Source organism: Antechinus flavipes, chromosome 3, assembly GCF_016432865.1.
Source record: "Antechinus flavipes isolate AdamAnt ecotype Samford, QLD, Australia chromosome 3, AdamAnt_v2, whole genome shotgun sequence".
NCBI classification, from domain to species: Eukaryota; Metazoa; Chordata; class Mammalia; order Dasyuromorphia; family Dasyuridae; genus Antechinus; species Antechinus flavipes.
The window spans coordinates 63,515,112-63,538,833 of NC_067400.1; the positions used below are offsets into that span (position 1 = coordinate 63,515,112).

Genomic DNA, 23,722 nt, shown 5'->3' on the forward strand with positions numbered 1-23,722 from the left:
ACAGACTTTTTGCCTTTCTCGGCAGTCCCCGTGCTTACTCAGCACAGTGCCTGAGGGCGCACCGAATGTGCTCAATAAATTCTGGCTGACATTTGGGTCTCGGCTCGTGGCTTCCTTTCGCCCTCAGTTTCCCCATTTGTAAAATGAGACTTGTCCACCTCTGAGATCTCTTCCAGATTCACTCAGAGCCGCTCTAAGCTATTCCTCCTAAGGCGGTGATCAATGAGCGGTTTCACTTCCCATTACGGGACCAAGGACCATGAAAAGAAAAGGGGAGATGCGCAGAGAAAGGCGGCCCTAGGAAGCAGCGTCTATGCCTTCTCCTCTTGCAGGGGAGAGAAAGCGGCAGAGGAGCGGGATCCTGTCTGCGGGCTGGCCACTAGATGACAGCGTTGCTCCAGATGAAGCCTGCTGCTTTAGGGTGAGGCCACGCGAGGGCATCCATCGCAGGCGTCTCCGCCAATCCCGGGCCACTTGTTGCCTGGCAACGGAGACACAGCCCAGCTCCTGTTTCTGACGTCGGCGGCGCCTGCATCCCAAGGCGGCTCAGGGCACAGTAAGAATGGCAGAGTGCCAGGCCCCTGGTCTGGGGACGCCGGAGGCGATCCAGGAAAGGCAGGGGGGTACCCCAGCTCCCAAGCTGCCTTAGGGATGGAGCCCACCCAGACACTAAATGATGCTCCTGCCCAAATCGGGAGCACCTAGCCATTGCTGTTGTCTGGTCAGCCCCCGCGACCAAGGCCAGACAGCCACCCCCACAAAGCTCCCCATCCCAACTGCCATTGCCCTTTGAGAAGAAATAACCAGGACCTCTCAGGCAGGCGCCCCCACACAGACTCCCTGATCCAGATTCTACCCAAAAGCAACATTCATCCTTCCCCATATCAGTATTTAGAATTCTTTGAGCCTGGGTTCCAATCCCAACCCTCCTACTTAACTTATGTGACCTTAACTATTTCCCACCCATCCCCAGCCTCCCTGTATGTAAAATGAAGAAATTCATTAAAGTTAGGGGATATCTATCAGCCAAGCAATGACCTTGGATTTAGGGGGAAAAAATAGTTCAAATACTCTCAGATACTCTTTGCATAGCTCTGAAAATGTCACTCAACCTCTTCTAGTTTCAATTTCCTCATCTGTAAAATGGACTTAATAATAGCATCGTCCATTCAAGGTGGTTGTGAACATCAAATTTAAATATATATATGTATATATGCATATATAAAATGTATGCACATATATACATTCATATTACTCCATGCCTTATATATGTAGTCACATGATTATGTCCATATGCATATGTGCATATTATATACATTTATAATCTCATGTTACATTGTATAAATGCTTGTACACATATTCATGTGTGTATACATGTGCACATATGATATGCATTAATCATATAATTATATACATGCAATTATATATTGTACATTATATACAATGTACATTATATAATGGCATGTGCACATTTATATACATGCCATAATCATGACATAAATGTATTGTGTATTCATATGCATATGTACATGCAATTACGTGTACCTACACACTTAGATGTTTATAAACCTTTATATACAATCCCACATACATTATCTAAATGTGTGAATATACATATAATCACATACACACATTTTAGATAGTTTATCCACATTTATATACAATCCCCTACACATTATCTAAATATATATAATCATATCCATATAAAGCACTTTGAAAACTTCAAAGTCCACCCTTTTTGCTTTACAGAAGAGGAAACTAAACTCCACTTCGATTATGCCTTATCTTAGGTGGCCCGGCACCAAGAGCGAGAAAGACATGACCTCAGGTCTTCTGACTATAAAACCAGAAATCTTTCCAGTGCCAGATAATCCCTGGAGTAATTTTTAATTCTTTATCTTATGACACCCTCCCTTTTTCCACCTCAGAGGAGGATAATAATAACACAGGAGATAAGAGAAATAACTTAAGACAGCTCGTCATCCTCAACCCTTCCCCTACTTCACCAGGGATCACATAGGATCATCCAGACACACACTCATACACACCCCTCAAATTCCATCATTCCAAGAGGCCATCAGTTCAAGCTCTAGTCCTGAAGCTGGAAAGTTTCCCCAAGGACCATGAGACAGTGAGTTGCTTCTAAAAAGATCTGAGGCCTCTATGTCAAGAAGACTTTGCCATGCCCTTTGGGAAAGACCCAAATAAAAACAGATACCAGGTATCCCTGGTATGCATATTCCTTTGCGGGAATAAGGGAATGAACATTTTTGTAATAGCTTTGTTCCAAGCACTGTGCTAAAAGCTCTTTACAAATATCTCCTTTGATTCTCACAACCACCCTTTGAGGTAAATGTTATTATTCCCATTTTTCAGTTGAGGAAACTGAGGCAGAAGTTTAAAAATTTGCCCAGAATCACAAGGCCAATAAGTATGTCTGGGACACACATATTTAAACTCAGTCTTTCTGACTCCTGGCCTGATTCTCATTCACCTAATTGGTTAAATGTCCATGGGTAACACCTGACAGATACACTAAATGTCCAGAAGTAACAAATCTTTTTCATCCAGGAGCAGCAGCTTAGGAGACAGTATTTCATATTTCTCCAGCCAGAGCAATGACCCAATCCTTGGCCTGACAGTCCCTCTTTAAGAAGAAATGGAAGGGGGAACTGCCTTCCCCCATCCCCAAAAGAAATTTGGGAGCCAGGGTCCCCCAATGAATACCACAGGACAGGAAAGTGGGGTTCAAAGATAGATTTGGGGGAGCTATAGCCTGACCCAAGAGTTCTATTACCTCAAAAGAACCCAAAGCTAAAGCTGACTTTTTTTGCATCTCGCCCCATTTCTACACACAGAGCTCCTTCCTCAGTTTCCCTTTTTCCCTGATAATTCCATCTTTTTTCTAGACATGAAATCTGAGGTTCCATCTCCTCCCTAAGATCAAATCCTTTCCCCCTCTCTCTTGAAACATCCACACTACATTCATACCCATACTTTCCATTCTTTTCCCTAGTCCAGGTTCTCATTATCTCCTCACAGAGAATACTGCAGTAGCTTTCCAATGGGATTCCTTGCCATCCTTATCCCCTTTCAATCCAACCTACACACTGAAATCATTTTCTTACAGCAGAGGATAGCAGCACTCTACTATTCACCAATTTACAGTGGTTCCTTACTACCTACAGAATAAATTCCAGCCTGCTTAACCATTCAAGGCCTTCTGTGACCTGCTTCCAATCTACCTTTTTTTCTAACTTCATTTTCTATTTTCTTTTACTTAGCCCTCTTGGTTTGTTCACAGATCCCCCTGCCTGAAATAGCCTGAACCCGTTCAGTCTCCCCACCAGTCTCATACAATGGCTTGTGTGTAATTAATGTTTAATAAAGGTTTGGATTTAATCACATTTATGCTGTTCCTTTTTTGTGTTTGTTTTGCCCTAAAATCAAAGAATTCTAGAGTTTAAAAAGTGCCTGAAACACCAACCAAGGTCTAATCTCCTTATCTCACGTCTGAGGAAAGTGACAAGATCCCAGAACTAGTGAGAAAACTAAGGTCTCCAGTTCCGAAGTCTTGTCCAGGTTAATTGCCTATACTTGTTTAAATTTATTTAAAAGAACTATTTTAATATTTCCTTTCAAATCTCACTTTCTGTGCTTAGAACTAAAGGAAAAATGAGTCGGACTGTCAATGACCAGGTATATCAATCTAGCTTTGCTGATGAACCTGGAAGTCAACAAGTCACCTTGCCTTGCAAGAAAATGATAGGAAGTGGGGAGAGACTGACAGACAGAGGAGCAATCAGACTCCTAAGAACAGATGGTACGAGGAGGAATACTGGTGCCCCTGTGTTCTTCTCTAACTCCTCATTACCCTCATCATGTCACTCCCTAACATTTCACTTCTGAGGGGCTAGTTTTCCAGATGACCACCAAGGTTCTCGGGCACTGCCAGCAGGTTTTTGCACCAGCCCCCTCAGGGCCCAAGCTGCTAAGTGGGAAACAAGGTACCATTTCAGGAGACCATCGAAGAGGATTCCAAGAAAGATGGGCAAAAGGGGGCTCTAGGGTAACCCAGGCAACAGGCATGGCCTTATCCCTCCAGCAGTGGCAGGTGCAGGTAGGAACTAGGTTTGGATGGCTCTCGAAGGAAAACCCTGTACACTGGGATGGGGAACAGGGCGATCGCCTCGGAGTGGGTTTGGTCACTGTGAGAGCTCGGGGAGAACCGGGGCCCGAAAGAAGGGCTATAGGTAGCTAGTACCTGGAAGAAGCGCTTCCTGTATACCCAGAGGGCCAGGCCGGGGGCTTAATGAGTATTCACTAACAGGCAACTGCCGGACTGCTCTGCCCAGCCTTCCCCTCCCATGGGACTCTTCCCAGAAGCCCGCAAAAGCTCTGGGCCTTCCCCATGCCCTTCAGGCTCTGTGGGCCACCCTACGAACGGGATCTGGGGCAGCAGCATCTGAAGGAAGAAGCCTCCTGTGCGTAGGAGAGGAAAGATGCAACAGAGGAAACGAGTCGGACAGAAGATGAGCCGTCTGGTTGTAATGAGGTTCAAAGCTGAATTGGGATGAAGGTCTGGAACGGGGCTGTGGGAGAGGAGGAAGCAGTGTCCTGGGTGGAAGTCAGGGAGGTCCCTCTGCTTTGAGGGTTGGTAACAGTGCCAGGCACATCTCTGAGCAGTCAGATGTCTCATCAGCTGCGGGGCCGGGTCCTTGCTCAGGCCCCATGCCCAAGCTGGGGGGGACCTCCGGGCTTCCCCTCCTCCCAATGGTCTCTGAGGGACCTCCTCTCCAGCTTTTACACTGGCAAATGGAGCTCATCATATTCATCTTGGCCATCCTCATCAAAGTTGGGTTCGGCATCTTCGGAGTCCAGCTGTTTGGGAGGATGAGAGAAAGAAGGGACAGAATTCAGGGGTCTCCCTCCTGCTCCTCCCCTGACCTCACCCCCCGAGTCCGGCTCTCTCGTTCTCCAGCTCTCCTCCGCCCAGCCCCCAGACGCCCCCTCCCGCAGCCCCTGCCCCCACGTTCTCACCGCCTGAAGTTCCCTTTCATGAAAGATCCGAGGCAGCACGCAGTGCCTCAGCGGTACCGTGAGCAGCAGCACGAAGGGGAAGGCCAGTGAGATCACCGTGGACTTCACCAACCACAGCAGCGCGATGCATCCCAGCTGGATGAAGGTGAACAGGTGCATACGCCAAGTCTTGACCTTTGGGGAGACGGCGGGTTACCGGGCAGCAGCACAGTGGGGGCGCCCACCCCCCGACCCGCCCCTCACATCTGCCAGCAGAATCTCCGTTCTGGGGGGCTGGGGGCGCTGACCGCAGCGCCGCTCTGCCCAGCCTCCCCTCCCCGGGCCGTCGGGCCCCCCAGCACCCACACCTTGGTCACGTAGGGCTCGTCAGGATGGTGTTTTGCAGGCATCAGCAAGAGCACTACCCGCTCCGAGAGCTGTATCCCCGACAGAGAGGTGACGCCCATGTACAGGAAGATGCCGAACAGCACGGCCAGGGGGATCCTACGCAGCATCGGCCCCATCACAATGGACAGGCCTGCGGGAGAGAGGCGGCGCTGACCCCTCCGTGCGGCCCCGTCCGCTCCACGGGACGAGCCAGGGCGGGGGCAGGAACACGCGGGGGACGAAGCCAGAGAAAGAGCGGGCCCGGGAGCAGGAACGGGGGTCCCGGGCGAGCGCGGAGCAAGAGGAATCCCCAGGGGTGGCCGGGGAGACTGAGGGGGGGCTCACCCACGAGGCCGGCAACGAACACTCCTGTGAGCCGCTGCTCCCTGACCTCCTGGATCTGGGGCTTCTCCCCGGGCGCGATGCCCTTGCGCATGACCGTGAGGGCATTGACGTGGGTGACAGATCGAACGGTGGCAGCCGTGAGCCAGGGGAGCCCAAAGAGCCCACACAGGCCCCCCAGAGAGGCGATCAACAGGAGGTCAAAGTGGAAGCCTGAGCCCTTCAGCAGCCCACGAGCCTTCTGGTTGACAATGAGCCTGCCAGGGATTGGAGGCATAAGGTAAACTCCACGCCAGGGGGTGGGGGAAGAGGGCAGAGAGAACATGGGGCACAGGGAAAGGTAAGAAAGGTTTGGAGAGAGAAACATTCCCGCTGCAATGCAGCTTGACTGTTAGACGCTGAGGATCCTCTCCTGCTTAAGACTGCTCAGTTCCCCACTTTCTTGCGGCTGAGTCTTTGCTGATTCTGTTCCCCGTGCCCAGAATGCCATCACAGCCCCCCAAACCCAACCCCACTGTTGCATCCCTGCCCTTTCGCTAAAGCCCAACTCAAAGGGCACCTGCGCTCCCAGGAAGTTCCTCCTCAGTCCCTTAGTCGGTGGTGACTTCTCTTGGCCCTCTGGATCACAACTAGAGACTCAGAGAGCTCTCTTGGGCTCCCAGAGATAATCCTTCCACCACACTGTGAGCTCGAGGACAAGAGCTTATCCCAGCTTTGTGCTTCTCCCAAAATCATGCACAAAAATCTTTACATTTGATAAGATGACAAACTATGGACATCTCCAATACATAACTAAGAATACAGATACTCAGCCAAAATGAAATTTAAAATCTGTACACATATATCCCCCACAGACCCAACTTTAGCAGTGAGTCCAGGCCTAAACCCAAACCCAGACTCACCCCCTGAATGCCCCCTACTCCAACCCTGACCCCTCATTCCGCCCTTGCCCTCTCACGTAGTGATCTGTGTCTCCATGAAGATCAGGATGAGGACGAGAAGAGCGGGGACAGCTGCTGCCACCATCATCCAAGGTGGGAAAGGTCGAGAGATTCCCAGCGGGGGGATGAACCAACCGCGCTTATCCGGGGAAGTCACTGAGAGCCCGGAAGGCACATTCAGTTTCTGTAGGGTTGGAAGGAGTGACATTTATTACAGGGCCTCACTCCTCCCCCATTAATGCTCTGTACAAGCACATGCTCAAAAGCTTCTCCACGCCCTGATCCCCCCAAGTCTCAGGGCCCATAGAGAATTCTACACTAAGCTGGAAGCAAGGTGCAGCGGTTCTGAAACTCCCTTCTCCCCCAATATTCCCCAGAGCTCGGCTCTTCCCCCAGCTTTCTTGTGGTGACCCCGGCTCCATCTGGCCTTCCAGAGCTCCCCCACCTCCACAGATCTCAGCTACAGATCACATCATGGACTGGCTCCTTGCTAGCTTGGCTGAGCCTTCTGGATGACAAAAACAAAAACCTGGGCGGGGATGTGGGGAGAAGCCGCAGCAATGGAGGGACTAAACAACAGCTATTTCCGAAACTTGAAGATAATAAACAGTCCTTTTAGGCATGGCTACACTCAGACCATACCTGGATAATAACTGACAGTTCATCACCCTTAACACAGAAGGATGAGAATGGTCAACCTGGCTTCTCAAGTACCGTGGATACCTAGCACAAATGTGTTACCAACAACAGGTGCAGAATAACTATTTGTTGAGTTGAATTAAATTGTACATTAAAAAAAAAAAAAAAACCAACCTCTGGGGTAGGAAGGAAGCTGAGAATAGAGGCAAGGAGTCAAGAGAGAGCAATGTTTCCTCACCTGGGTATAGTTGTCAATGATAAAGTAATCCAATGAAACCATCACCAGAATGGAGATTGGGACCCCAAAGTCTCCAATAATTCGGCGTACCTTGGAGAAGAAGAGAAAACACTCAGAGAGGGAGAAAAAGCAGACAGCATGGATGAGATGCAAGCTACGGGCAGCGGGGGCTAACAGAGAAGGGCCACCTTCTTCCCTACAAAGTCTGAACCCGGAGTCCAAACATTCAGAATCTCCTCTGAAACCCAAAGCCCAGACTTCCAACCAAAGTTGGACACCACCGCATCTAACACTCTGAAGAAGAAAACATTCATCTAGCTCAAGCCTAAGCCACATGTCCTAGGGCCTATGCCCACTAAAGAGAAGACCCAAGGTTTAAATTTCCCTTTTCCAACTGCTGGAAGACAAAGGATTTTCCCTCACACTCCCGGACTCCTAGACCCAGATCTCCTGGGCCCAGCCCTCACCTTTCCGGCCAGAAATCGACTGTTCCTGAATTTCCGCATGAAATAAGCAATGAAGAAAGTCCCAAGCATGAGAATGAGGGAAAGCAGTGCAGTGTTGGGCTGCTTTCGGGAGCCCGGGGGGCCCTCCGTGGTAGGCAGTGCAGTTGAATTCAGATCTTGGTCAGACTCTAAGGCCCTTTGCAAGTCTGAATCTTGAGGGTACTCGCCCTGTATGGGATGTTCTCTAAACACCTGTAGAGGTGAAAATATCACACAGACCTATCCCACAGTAGTGCAGGTGAATCTTAACGTACAAGTCTGCCGGTGAGTGTCTCTCTCACTCACCAAGACCCCTGCAAAGCAAAAGTGATGCTGGCCATCATCAACAGCCCTGCAGGGGAATGCAGCAAGTGATCGGGCGTTACACACCTGTAGAGGCAAGCCCCCATCGGGAAACTTCCCACCAAATGTCTCGCACCACCCCTTGGGTACGAGAGGGATATCAGCCCATCCCCAGACCTGCAGGCCCCCTGACCGCTGTGCTATCCTCCCGGGCCCACTGGCCGGTTGCCCCAGTGATTTCTCTCCCAGGGGATCCAGACCCCTCCCCAACCCTCTGCCAGATCCGCTGGTCTTTCTTTACCTTATAGAGTTTGTGGAAAGTCTCATAGATGAAAATGAGAGAGATGAGAAAAGCAAAGATCTCCTGGGTGAACGGCGAGATGTACCGGACCAGAAAGCTGCCTTCCGCGGCCACCAGGATGACCACAAAGATGATTATCCAGAGGCCGACCCAAACCCGGCCTGTGAGGAACTCCAGATGCTGGGCCTGGCAGAACTGGGGGCATGGGGAGGACAGAAGTCACCCCCATGAGGCCCGCCAGGGGGCTGGGCCAGGCAGGATGAGGGGCAAGGGGGTAGGCTCCAAGGACACAGGGCACAGGACGGAGAGGTCTGGGGGACGGTCAAGGGGGCAGGGGCACAGAAAGCTCACTGGATGGATGGGGGGAAGGGAGCGGGACAACAAGGGTATCACCTTGAAGAAAGCTTCCTCAAAAACGAGCAATGGCCCCGTGAAGCCCACCACCAGCAGCGGCTGGGCCCCCAGTATGGAGAAGATGATACCGATCACGGCAGTGGAGACCACCATCTCCGACACACCCATCAGCCCCTCGGTCTTCTCCCCTGGGGGTGGGCAGGGGGTCAGTGAGGCAGCCAGGGCCCTCGTCCCCACAAACTCCCATCTCCCCCCACCCCTCCTCCGTGTCTCAGGCCGATCCCTGACAGCGGTGGAAGAGCAGTGCCCAGTATGCGCCTCACGGTGCCCCTCCCACAGCCCCCCCAGCCTCTCTCACCCAGCAGCCCCCCAAAGGTGATAGCCGGGCTCAGGGCCGCAAAGTAAATAAAGAGCACCGCAGCCAGACACTGGGTGTGCAGCGCGTCCGTCACGTCGCTGATGTAGTGCGGGTACCGGCGTCGCACGTCTCGGATCACTCCCCCGAAGATGTAGCCCGTCCTCTTAAGGGGGTCATCTTCTGAGCCTCCGTCGGAGCTTCCTGTCTGCAAGGACAGATCTGGGGGACAAAGGAGGCCACGGGAGGTCACAAGCCCCCCGAGCTGTGGCCAGCACGGCCTGGGAGGGGCAGAGCAAGTCCCAAGAACAGGAGAAGCACCAAGCTCTCAGAGCAGAGCGCCCGGCGGTTGGGGGCAGGGTCTCGGGGGGCTGGCGCCCGGCTCTGACCTTTCCTCGAAGCACTGTACAAATCCGGCGAGGACATCTGGGTCTTGACCTCCTCCCGCTCCTTCCTCTTCCTGATCAGGTCCCGCTGGAAAGCGGACACTGACCGCATCAGATCGCGGCCCTCCACCTCCGATGGAGGAATCACAATGCTGCCGTCCAGGAACTCGCTGATGGCGCCCAGCAGGTCCTGCTTGTCGTCCGCCTGGTACGCGGCCTCGTGGAACAGCTTGGGGACAGAGGAACCAGGAGCCTGAGGCAGAAGGACGCCCCGACAGCCTCTCCAGCCCGCCCGACCCGCCTCCATCACTCAGAGAGTCGGCCTCCAGCAGAGCACTGGAGGGCTCTTTGAGGGAGCCACAATGAGTCTCTTCTTTAAGGAGGACAGAAAGGGGGCTGAGGAATCAAGGAACAATGGACCTCTGGGACCCCCAAAAAACCTGGTGGGCGAGTGCCCTTCTCACACTCAAATAAACCAGCAGGGCTCAAACTCAGACAGAAAGCCATTAAACCATCCACAAGGATCCCTTCAAGCTACAGAGTGACTTCGAAAACCACGTTTTAGCATAAGTTATGCTTTATTGCATTTTTCTTTTGCTAAATGTTTCCCAGTCATCTTTTAATCTGGTTGTGAGTTTGGAACCTCAGTTCCCGCCTGGAGGGGACTCGGGGCGGGCTTGGGGGCAGGGCCTGACCTTGTCCGACATGAGAGTGGCGATGGAGCGGCCCAGCTCGTGGTAGTCGGTGCTGGTCTCTCGCGGCCCCAGCATCACAAAGATGAAGCGGACGGGCACGGGAACCTCGAGGACAGACTCCAGGAGCACAGCCTCGTTCAGCCGGACAAAGGCCGCGGCAGGCTGCTCCAAGAAAGGGACCGAGCCTGGGGAGACAGGGGGTCTATGGAACACGGACGAAAGGAGGGGGCCGGAGCCAGAGGGATGCTGGATAAAGGAGAACAGAGGATGCTGCCCGGGGAGGAACACGGAGTAGATAACAGGGGGAAAGTCTAAGGGGCAGAGGCCAGAGTAGATACGGCGGCATGGGACTAGCAGGATGAAGATGGAGCCGTGAGCTTGGGCCATGGCCCAGAACCAGGGGGAAAGGCGGACCCCTCCGTGGTAAGATTAAAAAGCCAAAATCTCCGAGCCCTCCCCCGACTCCCCCCTCTCCCTAACTTATCTCACCCACAAGCACAACAGTGGCTTCTGCATCCTCAGGAATCTTCTCCAGCAGCTTCAGGCTTTTCCCTCGGTGGGCATCTCCCCCAGGGATGTACGGGGGCTTCTGAGAACAAAGAGCCGACACTGGAACTAGGACCCAAACTAAAGATCATGACCTCAATTATTCCTCTTAGCTCATCATTCCCCAGGTCAAGGAATTCCCCAATGGAGGAAGAGTACTCTCTGTTTCACTCTTTGCTGAATGCCTGGCCTCCAGGAGGTATTTAATAAATGTCTGTTGATTGACTAATAGATTGCACTCTGCGATATAGATAAAAGAGTGTGCTGGATTCAGGAAACCACCCAGATTCAATTCCTAGCTTTGATATGTGTTTTCTCCATCACCGAACCTCTTTAACCTTCAGCTTCTTACTCTATAAAATGATACAATTGAAAAAGCCAAGAGCTAAAGTGATGGCTACAAGTAACTAGAGCAATAACCTACCTTGGAATTAAAAAATACAAATAAATATTCATATCTTCATTTTGTGATTTATAGAGTCTGTTAATAAATTGTACAGACTTGGTAACCGATGTTTTTTGAAGCCTAGGATATTGGGATTTGGGTAGAGAGAAACTGTTCTCCAGTTTATTAAATGTGTAATATTTAATAACCTGAGTTGGGAGCTCTGAGGTAACTGGTTAATTAATGAGAAAGAAGTTACAATTTTAGTAATTAAAAAAAATATTCATCATATCCCTGGATTACCTTAGAACCCAGGATGAAGAGAACCTCTATGGTAACTAGTCAAGTAGCAGAGTGAAGGGTGGGCATCCCATTTAGGAGATGAGTCACTATAGTCAAATCCAAGACTTCCCACATGTATTTTTTTCAACTAAGGTATTGTATATTAAATAACCAATAATGTCTCTTCAAGTTTGAAATTCAACAATTCTGCTATTGAGGATGCAGGCTGAGAGAAAGAACAGCCAGATGAGGTAACAGAAAAAGCAAAGGACTAGCCGCTCGGGTGAAATCGTGATCCGAGACCAGTCACCCCAACTCTCCCAGGTTCATCCAGCTTCTCCATTTGAAAACAGAAAAGAACAACTTGCTCATTATTTATAGGAATTGTTGTGAAGAACGCAAATTGCACACACGACGGGCTTTGGAAATGCCCCAGGACCCCACAGTCTTAACCCCTGTGGGCTTCAGTGAGCTTCTTGGGAATCCATGGCTGGCTGGTGGGGGTGGGCCTCCATGGAGCCCACTCCTGCCCCTCTCTGACTAACAGATGGGCTTCAAGACTTCCCGAAGCTGACCCCGCGGGCCAACCTGGGGATGCACCTGAAATGGCCCAGGATCCGTGTGGAGGAAATTCAGGCGAGCAGGTCACTAGAGATAAGGTGGTGAGGTCATCACCCGGTAGCCAGACCGACTTCCTTTCCCATCCCTCATTTAGACAATCACAAGCTGTCTCACTGTCGTGCAGCTGTTTCACGACTCACCTCGCCCACCCAAGTAAAAAGGAGGGCTGTGAGGTCACCGGCTACGGCTTCCACGTGATAAGATTTTTAACCAACGCTTTACTTTAATTCAAACCAAACTGAACTGTCTCTGACTCGACCGAGGGTCAGAGTTCCAAGGGGAGCCACTCACCTCTCTGTTTTCAGCGTCATGGGGCCAGAGCGGAGCGGGTTCACTGAGGTCATCCCCCATGGCAGGGACAGCGCTGTCAGAAACATGGCCTGGAGGTGCGTGATGATTCCCCAGCATGGAGTTCACACTGGAGCTGGATGGATTTCGGGGGAAAAATCCTCCATCTTTATCATCATTAGGGTGGCTGGGCAGGAAGCAGGAGGGGACCACAAAGGGTTAGATCCCACAAGATCCTTTTGCTTGTCTATGACCCAACCATGTGCCTTGCCTGCTCTGCCAACACACTCACACAGGCTCACGCTCGCTCACACTCACTCGCTCACACTTGCTCACTCACACACAGCGGCTCTGGTACCTGTGTTTCAGTAACAGAGTGCGCAGCACGTTTGCTCGGTCCTCAGGACGGATTTGGTCCGACATGATCATTGTTTCTACCACAAGGTGAGCGATACCGGGCAGGGTGGTCTGCTCCAGGTCCAGGAGGGTGGCCCCTGAGACAGTGCAGGAAGAGAAGTGCGGACGCTGATGGGGAAGGGCTCAGAAATACCCCTACCAGCCCCAGCCCTTTGTCCCCAGAAGATACTAGCGTCTACAGCTGGGTTCTTCAACCTCGCATCCCTAAAGACACTCACGGTCTCACTGAGTGTCTAGTGTCTGCTCTACAGTACAGCAGGAATTCTAATCATGGGCACAGGACAAACACAGCTCAAGAGAAGGTGCCGGCCCCACCACACAAGGGCAAAATCCAAGGATACCAGGAAGACAATCCTGCCCCCCAAACCAGTCGCTATCCACACACCGAAGTCTGCGTTTGAATTTCATTCCCTTGACTGAAAACTTTAACCCTAGTTTAAAAAGAAACCTTCCCTAAGGGTATCAAACATGATGTGGTATCACAGTGTCACAGATTTCAAGCCATCAAATCCAGCCTCTTAATTTTATAAATGGGGAAACAGATACCCAGAGAATTGTCCAAGATCACCCAGAGCCAAGACGTAAACCCAGTTTCTCAGATCCCTAAAGCAGACCCTGTACAATCTTGAATAAATTTATCAGACTCTTTCCTAATTGCAGATTTTTGATAGAGGAGAGAAAGAAGAAATATGGGGTATATATAGCCTCAATACATGGAGGTCCTACTTAGGTCCAGGAGGATGGCCCTGAGAGGACAAGAGGGTAGACAAGAAAAGTATGAAGGCTGATGGGGAAGGGCTCAGAAATACCCTTCTTACCAGTCCCACCCTTTGCCCCCAGGAAGACACTAGCGTCTACACCTGGGTTCTTCAACCTCTCATCCCTAAAGACATCCTCATCGAGTGGGGCACTTGGAGCATGGAGAGGGACAAAACCAAACACAAACAAGCCAGTGTCGTACAAGTTTAGAGAACTCTTCCTCCCTACTGCCTACTCCAGACCGAATCCATCATGGCAGTGATCCTGTGACCCTGCTCACAGTCCCAGAGCCAGGGTGGTCCTCTCATTGGAGCATTTGCTCACATGATGGAAGGCCTGGATTCTAATTCTTGTTCTGCCACAAATAAGCTTTTTAATCTCTGTCAGCTCATTTAATAATCTCTATGTCTCAGTGTCTTCAGTTGTAAAATGGGAAGAAAAATCAAGCTTGCTTAGTTCCAATCTAATCCAACGAAGCAATGAATATTTAAGTGCGTCCTATGTGGGAAGGGAAAATGGCATAAAGAAGTAAATGTGAAAAGCAGGATGGACTGATAGGAAGAGCTACAATCCCTTCTCCATGGAGCTCACTCCATGAGCAAGGAGACTGGACGGGGCCCAAGAATGATGATCAATTACATGCAAGAACATGGCCCTGGGCCCCAGGCTACCATATTGAAATGGAAATGGAACTAGTTCTAGAGAAGGAGGGCCTGAGTTCAGATCACAGCTCTGCTGGCCACCATCTGACTTTGGACAATCTCCTGGCCTCCATGGGCCTCGTGGCTTTCATCTGGAGAATAAGAGGGTTGGACTAGACTAGGTGCCTTCCAAGTCTAAATGGATGGTTCCAGACTCCAATATCAGTTCAGTATCATCTCTCTCTTTCAGAAGCCCTCCAGTGTTAGTGACCAATGAGTTTCATGATGAGGTGAGAGGATGCCAGGAAGACAAATGGGGGGAGTGTAAAGTATTGAGGAGCTACAGGGTTCTCTATATGGCATGTGAGGGATGGGGGAAGAGCTCATACCTCGGGCAATGGTTTTCCTCAGCTCCAGGAGGCTGCGGAAAGACAGTGAAGCGACATGGGGCTTCCCCCAACGCTCGGTCTCCTCCTCCACATCCTCCTCAAACTTGATCCATCGAGCAGTTTCACGCCACTGAGGCTCCTGGGCCTTATCCAGCATGAGCTCATTTAGTTCCACAAACACCTGGGGGAGAAAAGAGAGGAAAAAATTGGCCTCTTAGAAAGAATAGCAGTCCAGAAGTCAGAGAGGGGGTTCAGATCCCATTTCTGATGGTCAATACGCAGATGATCTTGGACATGTCACTGAATCTCAGTTTCCTCATCTGTAAAATGAGGAGGCTGAGAAAGATGGTCTCTGGGGTCCCTTCTTGCTCTAATTCTATGGTTCTATAAATAGTGAAGGATCCATAAGGTCAGCACCAAGGAGATGGAAGATGGGGAGAGAAGCATGAAAAATGGAATCTTAGAAAGAGAGAATTTGCAAAGAAGAAAAAAAAAAATGAGTCTTGCAATAAAGCAAACAATTGGTGCTATTGCACTGCAGAATAGACTGTTGGTCAATAAACAATTATTAAGCACCTACTATGTACCAGGTAGTGTATTAAACACTGCCATGAAGAGAGAATACTGGAGAAAAAAGGGCTTTTCCCCTCAATAAAGGTTTTCCAGGCATTTGTTCACTATGTTGTAGACAAGATTCCTACGCAGGGAAGGCATGGATTGAGTGGGCTCTGGGGTCGCTGCCAAACTCTGAGAATCTGGGATTCTGAGGGAGGGAAGGGAATGCACCAATTCACAAGTAATAATTAGGGGTCTGCTAGTTAGACGTGCTAGGTGCTATGGATACGCAGGGAATCACACAGTCTCTCTCCTCCAGGAGCTCACATTCTGCTGAAAGAGACAAGGACACAGCAATCTATGCAGAATAGATCTAAAGAGAGTAAATAGGTGGAAATCACACATTAGGTCATTGGAGAGGCTCGACACTGGCAGTTGAGGGAGGGGGAGAGCCAGGAAAGGATTCGTGTCTTGAAGGAAGAGGGGGTTTCAATTGATCAATGATGGACAGAAGCAGCTACACCCAAAGAAAGAACACTGGGAAATGAATACAAACTGCTTGCATTTTTGTTTTTCTTCGCGTTATTTCTACCTTCTGAATCCAATTCTCCCTGTGCAACAAGAGATCTGTTCGGTTCTGCACACATATATTGTATCTAGGATATACTACAACCCATTCAACATGTAAAGGACTCTTGCCATCTGCGGGAGGAGGTGGAGGGAGAGAGGGAGGGGAAAAATCAGAACAGAAGTGAATGCAAGGGATAATGCTGCAAAAAATTACCCTGGCATGGGTTCTGTCAATAAAAAGTTATTTAAAAAAAAAAAAGAAAGGAAGGGGGAGGGGGCTTGGAAGAGATGGGAGTGAGGAAGATGTTCACTTCAGACATGGAGACAGACGAGGAAAGGGCAAAGAGTCAGAGCTAGACCACCATATGTGAAGAACAGAGCCAGTCTGGATCACAAGAGCGCAGCTTGGGGAATAATGTCCAATGAGATTAGAAGAACAGGCTGGGGTCAGGGTGCACAGACAGGGCTTTACAAGCTAAACACAAGGAAGGAGCTGAGGCCGGGACACAAGATGGTGGGGAAGGATGCCTTTCGGACCCATCTACCCTAAGCTCCCCATACCTCATGAGGCCTCCGGTCCAGCTTCTTTTTTTTCTTTTTCCTCCTCAAAACAGGAGCCAGACTTCCAGGGCTACTCTTTGCCCCCTGGATGCGGGAAGGCTTCTTCACAAGATGCCTCCGAACTCCAGGGTTATCCTCCAGCCGATGACCTAGGGAAAAGGGGGTAATTGTTGGCTCGAGAAGGGCAAAGGAATTGGATCCTTAGAAGCACTCTAGTTATCCTGCCCAACACAGTCACCTTAGCCCCCAAGTCTACCCTCTAAACACAGGCTGAATACACCAAGAACACACAGGCTGAAGCACAGACCCAAGGCTAGCACAGTCTAATTCTAGAGAACAGCCTCTTATCCATCCACACAGAGGATTCACATCCCTGTGACCCATTTGAGAGATCCACAAATGACCTTCAGCCTCAGTCCCCCCTGACTGTATCATGGGAGCTCTAGGATCCTATCTCTGCTTTTATTCCATGACCACTCCCCGGCGGCCCGCAAGCCCCCCTTCCAAACCCGCGACCTAGAAGACAGGAGGGTCACTCACGAGCTAGCTCCCCAGCCATGGGGCTCAGATGGCCCCGGATCAACTCCCACAGGTCATAATCCTCAAACTCCAGCACAAACGCCTCAAAGTCCTCCGAGGCCTGATGCTCTTGCAGAGGGAAGCCCAGAGTCTCCCGAGGACCCGGGCTGGCCTCAGACCTAGTGTCCTGAGCTCCATTCTGTTCCGCCTCCTCCAGCTTACTTGCCATTACCCCCTTGTGACTGGGCACAGCTTAGTGCTATGACCACATGCCCACTCCGACTGGCAGCGAGCTCTCACATTCAGGGTCCACAGCCGAGGTGGGGAGGGGAGAGAAGGAAGCAGGGACAGCAGAAGCCCTCTAGAGAGGGTAGTGCCCCCAGCTCCCAGCCCCCACCTGGGCCCTTGAAACACACCCTTCTATCCCCGCCCCCCCTCCCCATCCTGCTGCTGCCATCGGACGGATTGTTCCTGCCCCTGTCCTGAGGCCCTGGCTACTTTCCATGACGTGTCTGTGCTCAAAGCAGCAGCAACAGCCCCCCCCATACCCCGCCTCCATGTCGTGGTTGTGAGAGGGAGGGAGGAAAAGGGAGGGTGTGGTCAGTGGGCACAGAGCTTGCCCAGGGCATGGAGCTTCATGGGTGATGACAGGTGGTACAGAAACAGGCTACTGATAATAAAGAGAGAATGCGCAAAAGCCCAGTGGATGTCAAGGAGAGGAAGGGAGGGGAGAGAAAAGGGCAAAGGGGGTAGAGAGACAGGAGAACAACAAAAGGTGAAGGGCAGTGTACAAAATGAAGCGATACTTTAGAATAATAATAATCCCAAAAAAAAAAAAAAAACCAAGCATTTAAACAGCTCTTGAAGATTTGCAAAGTGCTTTCCAGGTGTTATCTCACTTGATCTTTACAAGCCCCCTAAGAATTAAGTCCTCCAAGTATCATTATTCCCCATTTCACAGCTGCAAGAGCTGTGTCTTAACAAGATCTCTTTACAAGCCCCCTAAGAAGTAAGTCCTCTAAGTATCGTTATTCCCATTTTACAGCTGTGAGAGAAGCTGTGTCTCAACAAGATCTCATATCTATGCAACACGCTTTAAAGTTTGCAAAATACTGAACATATATATCATTCTCAAGAGAGTTTCACAGCTCTGTGAAATGGGCACTATGTTTTTTCCCATTTTACAGATAGAGAAACTGAGGCTGAGAGCAATTAAGTGACTCTTGCAGGGTCGTAAAAGCCCAAGATGGAAACATCCACACCTTCCTGCCTCCAAGCCCAGCAGGGCCCCTCTGCCTGAGTCTAAGAGATGGGCCCAGGAGGGGCCTCTCACTCACTCTTCATGTAATCCAGATCAGCAGAGCCAAGCATCTGAGCCTCAGCCTCATCGGTGGGCACCTGCTGCTCCAGGCTGCCCGGGCTTTCCAAGGCACTGCCAGGGCACAGGCGCTCCCGCAGGTCATAACTTGCTGAAGGACTCCATGGCCTGGCCTTCTCATCCATGCCTCGAGGGGTCCGGGGCCGGGGAACAGGGGGACTGGGAGAAGAGTACAGCTGGGGCAGGGAGCTGGGGTGGAGAAGAGGCCCCTGCTTCCCTCACCTGTACTCTCGGGGAGAAGTCAGACCTGACAAGGGCCCGGAGGGGAAAATCGCAGCCCCTGTCCCCTCAGGAGAGCCCTTGATCTCTCCCCACCCAACCTACAAGGCAGGCCTGAGAAACAGCAGCCACTTAGTTGTATTGGGGAGGAAAAGCTTCTCCTAAAGGTCAAGGAAGGAAGGTGAGAAGAAGGGTCAGTACTCTCCCCTAGCCCTTCTCACCCCCCTTTCCTGCCCCCTCCTCATCATTCTTTCCAATCTCTCCAAACTTTCTTCGCCCATTCAATCCCACTGGCTTCCTCCTTTCCTTCCCTCCTTCTCTCCTGGGTTCTTTCTCCATCCCACTCTACCCCTTCCCCTCCTTTTTCCTCTTTATTCCTCCCCTTAGTTCAATACTCCTTATTACTTCTATTACTCGATATCATGGGTCATATAGTTTTTTGTTTGGGGAAGGCGATCAGGATTATGTCAGGGTCCCACGGCTAATAAGTGTCAAACATCTGAGGCCAAACTTGGCCTAAGGGCCCCCGGTTCCAGGGCCGGGCTCTAGCCATTGCGCCACTTAGCTGCCCCGCTCAGGGTTAGAGATCATAACTCAAGGATCGCTACCGGGCCAGCGCCTTTCCCCAGCTTCTCCAGAGGCCCCGGTTCTAGGACCAGGAGAATTTGGAGGAGGGGGAGGTGGGGCGGGGGAGCAGCGGCAGAAAAGAGGCCCACGTGCCTTTGGGCACCACTCCCGACCCTTCTGGAAAGGGCCTCTGTCCGAGGCGGGGCTGGGAGTGACTGCGGTTCTGGGGCAGGGTCCAGTCCCTGAGGAAGTGGCCGAGTTAGTGGCGAATACCTGCTGCATTGTTCAGTGTCATGGTCCAGGCCCAGCCCAGGCTGAGACAAGGACTTTGTGGAGAGACTTTTCCGTGGGATGCCCACACTGTCATCATCATCACTCCCAATGGAAAACTGGGGGTCAACAGGATGAAGCCTCAGAGCTGGGTTCCCTACTCCGACAGCCCACTCAGTCCCAAAGCCACACCCTTCAGTGTCCCTCTGTCCCTTGGACATTTACTCCCTCCACCCCTCCCCTGGCCATTCAGCCATTATGACCCCCATGGCACTGTCCATGCAATTCTGCCTCACATATCATCACCTCAACACCACTCCATGCCCACCTCGACTCCCAGGGAAGTCATTCTTACCTTGGCTCTGCTTGGGGACCCTACAGGCAAGGGTTCCTGGTCCAATGTCTCTGCCTCAGACTCCCCTTCTTCGTCCTCTTCTTCCTCCTCTTCTTCCTCCTCTGCCCCAGCTGCCCCCTCCTCCTGGATGGGAGGGGTGCCTTCAGACGGGGGAGCAGAGGTCTTCTCCTTCTTCCTCTTTCTCCTGGCCCGACCGGCAGAGGTGGTGGGTAGTCGACGAAACTTGTGTGGGGGAGGCAGTCGAGCTGACAGCGGATGGTGTGTGTGGTGGGATGTGTGACGGTGAACTGAGATTGCAGGGAGAGTCGGCCTCAGGCCCCTGCCCTGGCCCGGCAACCCCCACCCCTCATATATCTTACCTTAGTCACAGTTTCTAGGGCCCTCCTCCCAAGTCCCTACCATTTCTCTTGGGCCTACACACTACCTTTTCCCCTCTAGCTCAAGACAAGAGATCTCCCCATAATCTTTCCTTAGGTCACCATTCCCCCTTCAGTTGTGTCCAGGGCCTTGTGACCTGATGAGGGGCAACCAAATCAGGAGGAGTACAAGTAGGGAGAAGAGAAGACAGGTATCAGGAAGGAGAGGGAGGGGGGAACAAGTGAGGAGCTGAAGAGGGGAGATGGGGATATAAAAACAGCAGTAGACAAAAGGGAGAGAAATGGGGGAGACTAAGAAGATGGGGGAGAAAAGGGAGCAAATAAAAATGAGGAACTGGACAGAGATTGTAGGGCTACATCTTACTACTAATACTTTAAGTGCCAATGTCTAGTGCTCCTGCAGTAGAGAATGGGGTGAGGCAGTGTGGATCACCAGCACAATAGCCAGCAAATAATGGCACTAGTGACTGAGACTGATGCTGATGATTGTGAGAACGGTGATGATGATGATGGTAATAATGGTGATAACAGGCTGGGGTCCCTAGGGCTACGCACACTCAAAGTCTCTCTCGCTGTAGCTTCGGCTTGGTTTTTCAGAGTCCCAGGCCGGAGGTTTGCTGATCAGGTCCCCAAACCTGCGGACAGCCAAGGTCTTTCCCAAGTCTTCGTCATCTTCTTCTCCATCAGGGCTCAGAGGAGGCTCCTTCACCGGCACCCGGACCTACAGACCCCAGATAACTTCTTCCTAGGTATCCTTGATCTGTACACACCTGGAAGCCACTTAGGCCTGGATGCTGGAGCCATCCTTGAGTCAGAGTCCCAGGCCTTGGTCAGCCTTCCTCAGAACTGCTCTAAAACGCCAAGTCCTTCCATTGCAGCTCTCTAGAACCTCTCCTTCTCTAGGCTAAAAGACCCCATCCTATGGAGACTCTCCCTTCCCAAAGGATCACCCCTTCGATGATCTCCCCCACCCCCACACCTTGCCCCAGTAGCTTCCTCTCCCAAACACCAACGCACACCCATCTGTGACAAACTCTTTCACCTGGGGGAGAGGAGAGGCGCCCCCGGGAGGTGGGATCAGTCCGTTAGCCATCGTTTGGGGATTGGGGGTGGGTCCCTGTCGGTCTCCTGTCACTGATCGGGTACAGCATCTAAGTGGGGAGGTCTGAAGGTTGAAGGAGCAGAGGTGGAGAGCACAGGATCAGGAAAAGTGCACCATCCCCACCCCCTGTGAGGTCAAAGAATTATCTCCAGGGTCGGCACCGCTTCCTCCACCGCCCCCCCACCCAATCCATAGGCACTCTTTCCACATCCCTTCCCTGCCCCCATCTCTGGATGCTCGTGGGGGACCCGCCCCCGCCCAAGGAGGCCGGGGTGCCCTCCCCCCATCCCCGTGACCTTCTCCTCCGCCCCCCTTTCCGCAGTCCGTCGCCCTCTCCACCAGGCTCGGGCTCACTTCGGACCCCGGCCTGGAGAGCCCCCAGCCCTATCTTCCCGCCACGCCCCGCATCCGGTCCCCTCGCCCCCGCTCCTCCTCCTCCTCCTCCTCCTCTTCTCTCCTCCCGCCCCCCGCATCGGTACCTCGGGGCTCAGGAGCCAGCGCCGGGGGCCGGGAGCTTCCCATCTCCCTCCCTCCCACGCTCCGCTTCGGGGCCTCCGGGCGCCCGTGCAACCTCTGGCGGAGACCGAGCCTAGCGGGGCGGGCCGGGCGGCACTGGGCAGACAGACGCAGGCGCCCGAGCCCGCAGCCCGCACCCGCAGCCCCGCACCCGCACCCGCAGCCCCGCGGCTCCACCTCCTCAGTCCCCGCCCGGCGCAGCAGCTCAGCTGAGCCTCGGGCCCGTTACAATGAGAGCGCCAGTGGGGTCGTGACTCACACCACGCGGGCCGAACCCGCTCCCCGCACGCTCCCGGACCCAGCCATTCTCCCCCACGCCACCCCCGCCTCGGGCTGCCCCTCTCCAGGCCCCCAGCACATCAGCCTTAGTTACTGCTCAGGGAGCCTTCAATTCCCACAATCCTCCAAACACACCCCCTTCGCACTGCAGAGAGACCCTCCTTTTATGTCCCTCACTGCCACATAACATGTAAATAATCTCTCTATGCTAACGTCCCCCCCTCAAAAAAAAAAAAAAACTGTTTTATTCATTTATCAAAGTAACATTCACAACTCACAGGTTTGAAACAACTCAACACAGTGAGAATAACATCTTCAGAAAATCTTGACTTCTAATTCCAGCTCTACTATTTATTATTTGTCACTCTGGGAGAAAAAACCTCTGTGAATCTCAGTTTCCCTCTCTGGATAATAAAGATAATGTAATACTTGTCCCGCCTACCTTTACAGGATCAAGGAAAAGGCACCTGACAATATTTAAGAGTTGTAAATAGAAGAAGGTGATATTCTCTAAGAAGTTCCTGGAGGAGGACTACAACTTGGCAAAAGAGCTGCAGAGTCCCAAAGAAAAGGCAGCTCAGCTCTCAGCCAATTGGGGGGTCTTAGACAAGTTCCACTCTCCTCTTCGTTTCTGTTTCATTATCTGAAAAGTGAAAAGGAGTTAGACTAATTGATCCTAGACATTCCCTGTAGTTCTAAATACTGTATTTCTCTGAAAACAATTGCTCTTAGTGGGGGGAACATTCAACCACAGTTAATTCTCAAAGTTGGAAAATACCTCAGAAGCCATCCAACCTAACCTGAATAAAAATCTGTACCCACATCCCCAACAAATTATTATTCAGTTGTCACTGGAAGATTTCTGGTGAGGAAAAACTCTCCACTTCCCAAGGCAAGCTCATTCTCTTCCCAATTGTTTTGTCCAGAAACGGGGTAGGTATACTGTGAGGAAAAACTCAGTACCAATTCTGACTGGCAACTTTTCCTCAAATTTTAGTCTTAGAGAATTATCTGGGTGCACTAAATGACTAACCTCAAACTCAGATCTTGATTCTGAAGACCCTTCTCTACTCACTATAGCAAGGTGCCTCTCATTCCACTTCAAGAAAGCTATAATTGTTAGGAAATTTTTATTTATATCAAGCCTTTATATAACAGCTTTTTACCAAGTTTCCTTTGGTCCTCTGAAACCAAGCAGAAAGATCTCCCTGCCCTCCCAAGTATAATCTTTTCCACATAAGTTTCTTGAATATTTGAAGACATCATCATGCCCCCACTATTGTCTTCTCTTTTCCAGGTTAAACATACCAGATTTCTTCCACTGCTTCTGATGGGCAGGACATGCTCATCTCAGTTGCCTTCCTCTGGACATATTACTAATATATCCCCATTAAAATGTTAAGCAACACAAGTACCTATGTGCCATCCCTATGGCCTGTCACTAAAAACTGCCTTCCAAATTGATATTGAACCATTAATGACCACTCTTTGAGTGCAGTCATTCAATCACTTCTGGAGCCTCCTAAATGTAATGTTATCTAGGCCACATCTTTTCATTTTTTTCCAAGAGATGAATTTGAAACACTTCATCAAATGTTTCGCTAAAATCTCTTATCTATATTATTCCCTTGGTCTGCCAGGTTATTAACCCTATGGAGAAAGGAAGTAATGTTAGATAGGC

The 23,722-nt window shown here is 51.1% G+C and overlaps 1 protein-coding gene and 1 long non-coding RNA gene across 6 annotated transcripts; one reads left to right on the plus strand and one right to left on the minus strand.

Annotated features, from left to right (window-relative positions):
- Window positions 1–4,528: 4,528 nt before the first annotated feature.
- Window positions 4,529–22,282, minus strand: SLC4A3 (solute carrier family 4 member 3). Of its 5 annotated transcripts, none has more exons than XM_051983472.1 (23): window positions 22,022–22,282; window positions 21,187–21,309; window positions 20,700–20,865; window positions 19,768–20,054; window positions 19,416–19,531; window positions 18,316–18,545; window positions 16,460–16,608; window positions 14,774–14,954; window positions 12,926–13,061; window positions 12,571–12,754; window positions 10,935–11,034; window positions 10,446–10,630; window positions 9,754–9,979; window positions 9,368–9,586; window positions 9,049–9,197; window positions 8,656–8,850; window positions 8,034–8,264; window positions 7,567–7,656; window positions 6,707–6,873; window positions 5,752–6,005; window positions 5,388–5,557; window positions 5,041–5,214; window positions 4,529–4,881 (listed from the first exon to the last, which is right to left on the minus strand). In XM_051983472.1, the coding sequence occupies exons 2-23, from the start codon at window positions 21,235–21,237 to the stop codon at window positions 4,804–4,806; spliced, it is 3,738 nt and encodes a 1,245-aa protein (XP_051839432.1). In that variant the 5' UTR covers window positions 21,238–21,309; window positions 22,022–22,282; the 3' UTR covers window positions 4,529–4,803. The 5 variants fall into 5 exon arrangements, with proteins under 5 accessions (XP_051839432.1, XP_051839434.1, XP_051839433.1 ...); XM_051983474.1 differs by lacking the exon at window positions 22,022–22,282 and adding an exon at window positions 21,726–21,925 and having other exon boundaries at window positions 12,571–12,703; XM_051983473.1 differs by lacking the exon at window positions 22,022–22,282 and adding an exon at window positions 21,726–21,924 and having other exon boundaries at window positions 18,316–18,515.
- Window positions 20,797–23,452, plus strand: LOC127553060 (uncharacterized). Its single transcript, XR_007951653.1, has 2 exons — window positions 20,797–20,893; window positions 22,322–23,452. It is a non-coding gene; the product is annotated as an uncharacterized LOC127553060 (long non-coding RNA).
- The last annotated feature ends 270 nt before the right edge of the window (window positions 23,453–23,722 follow it).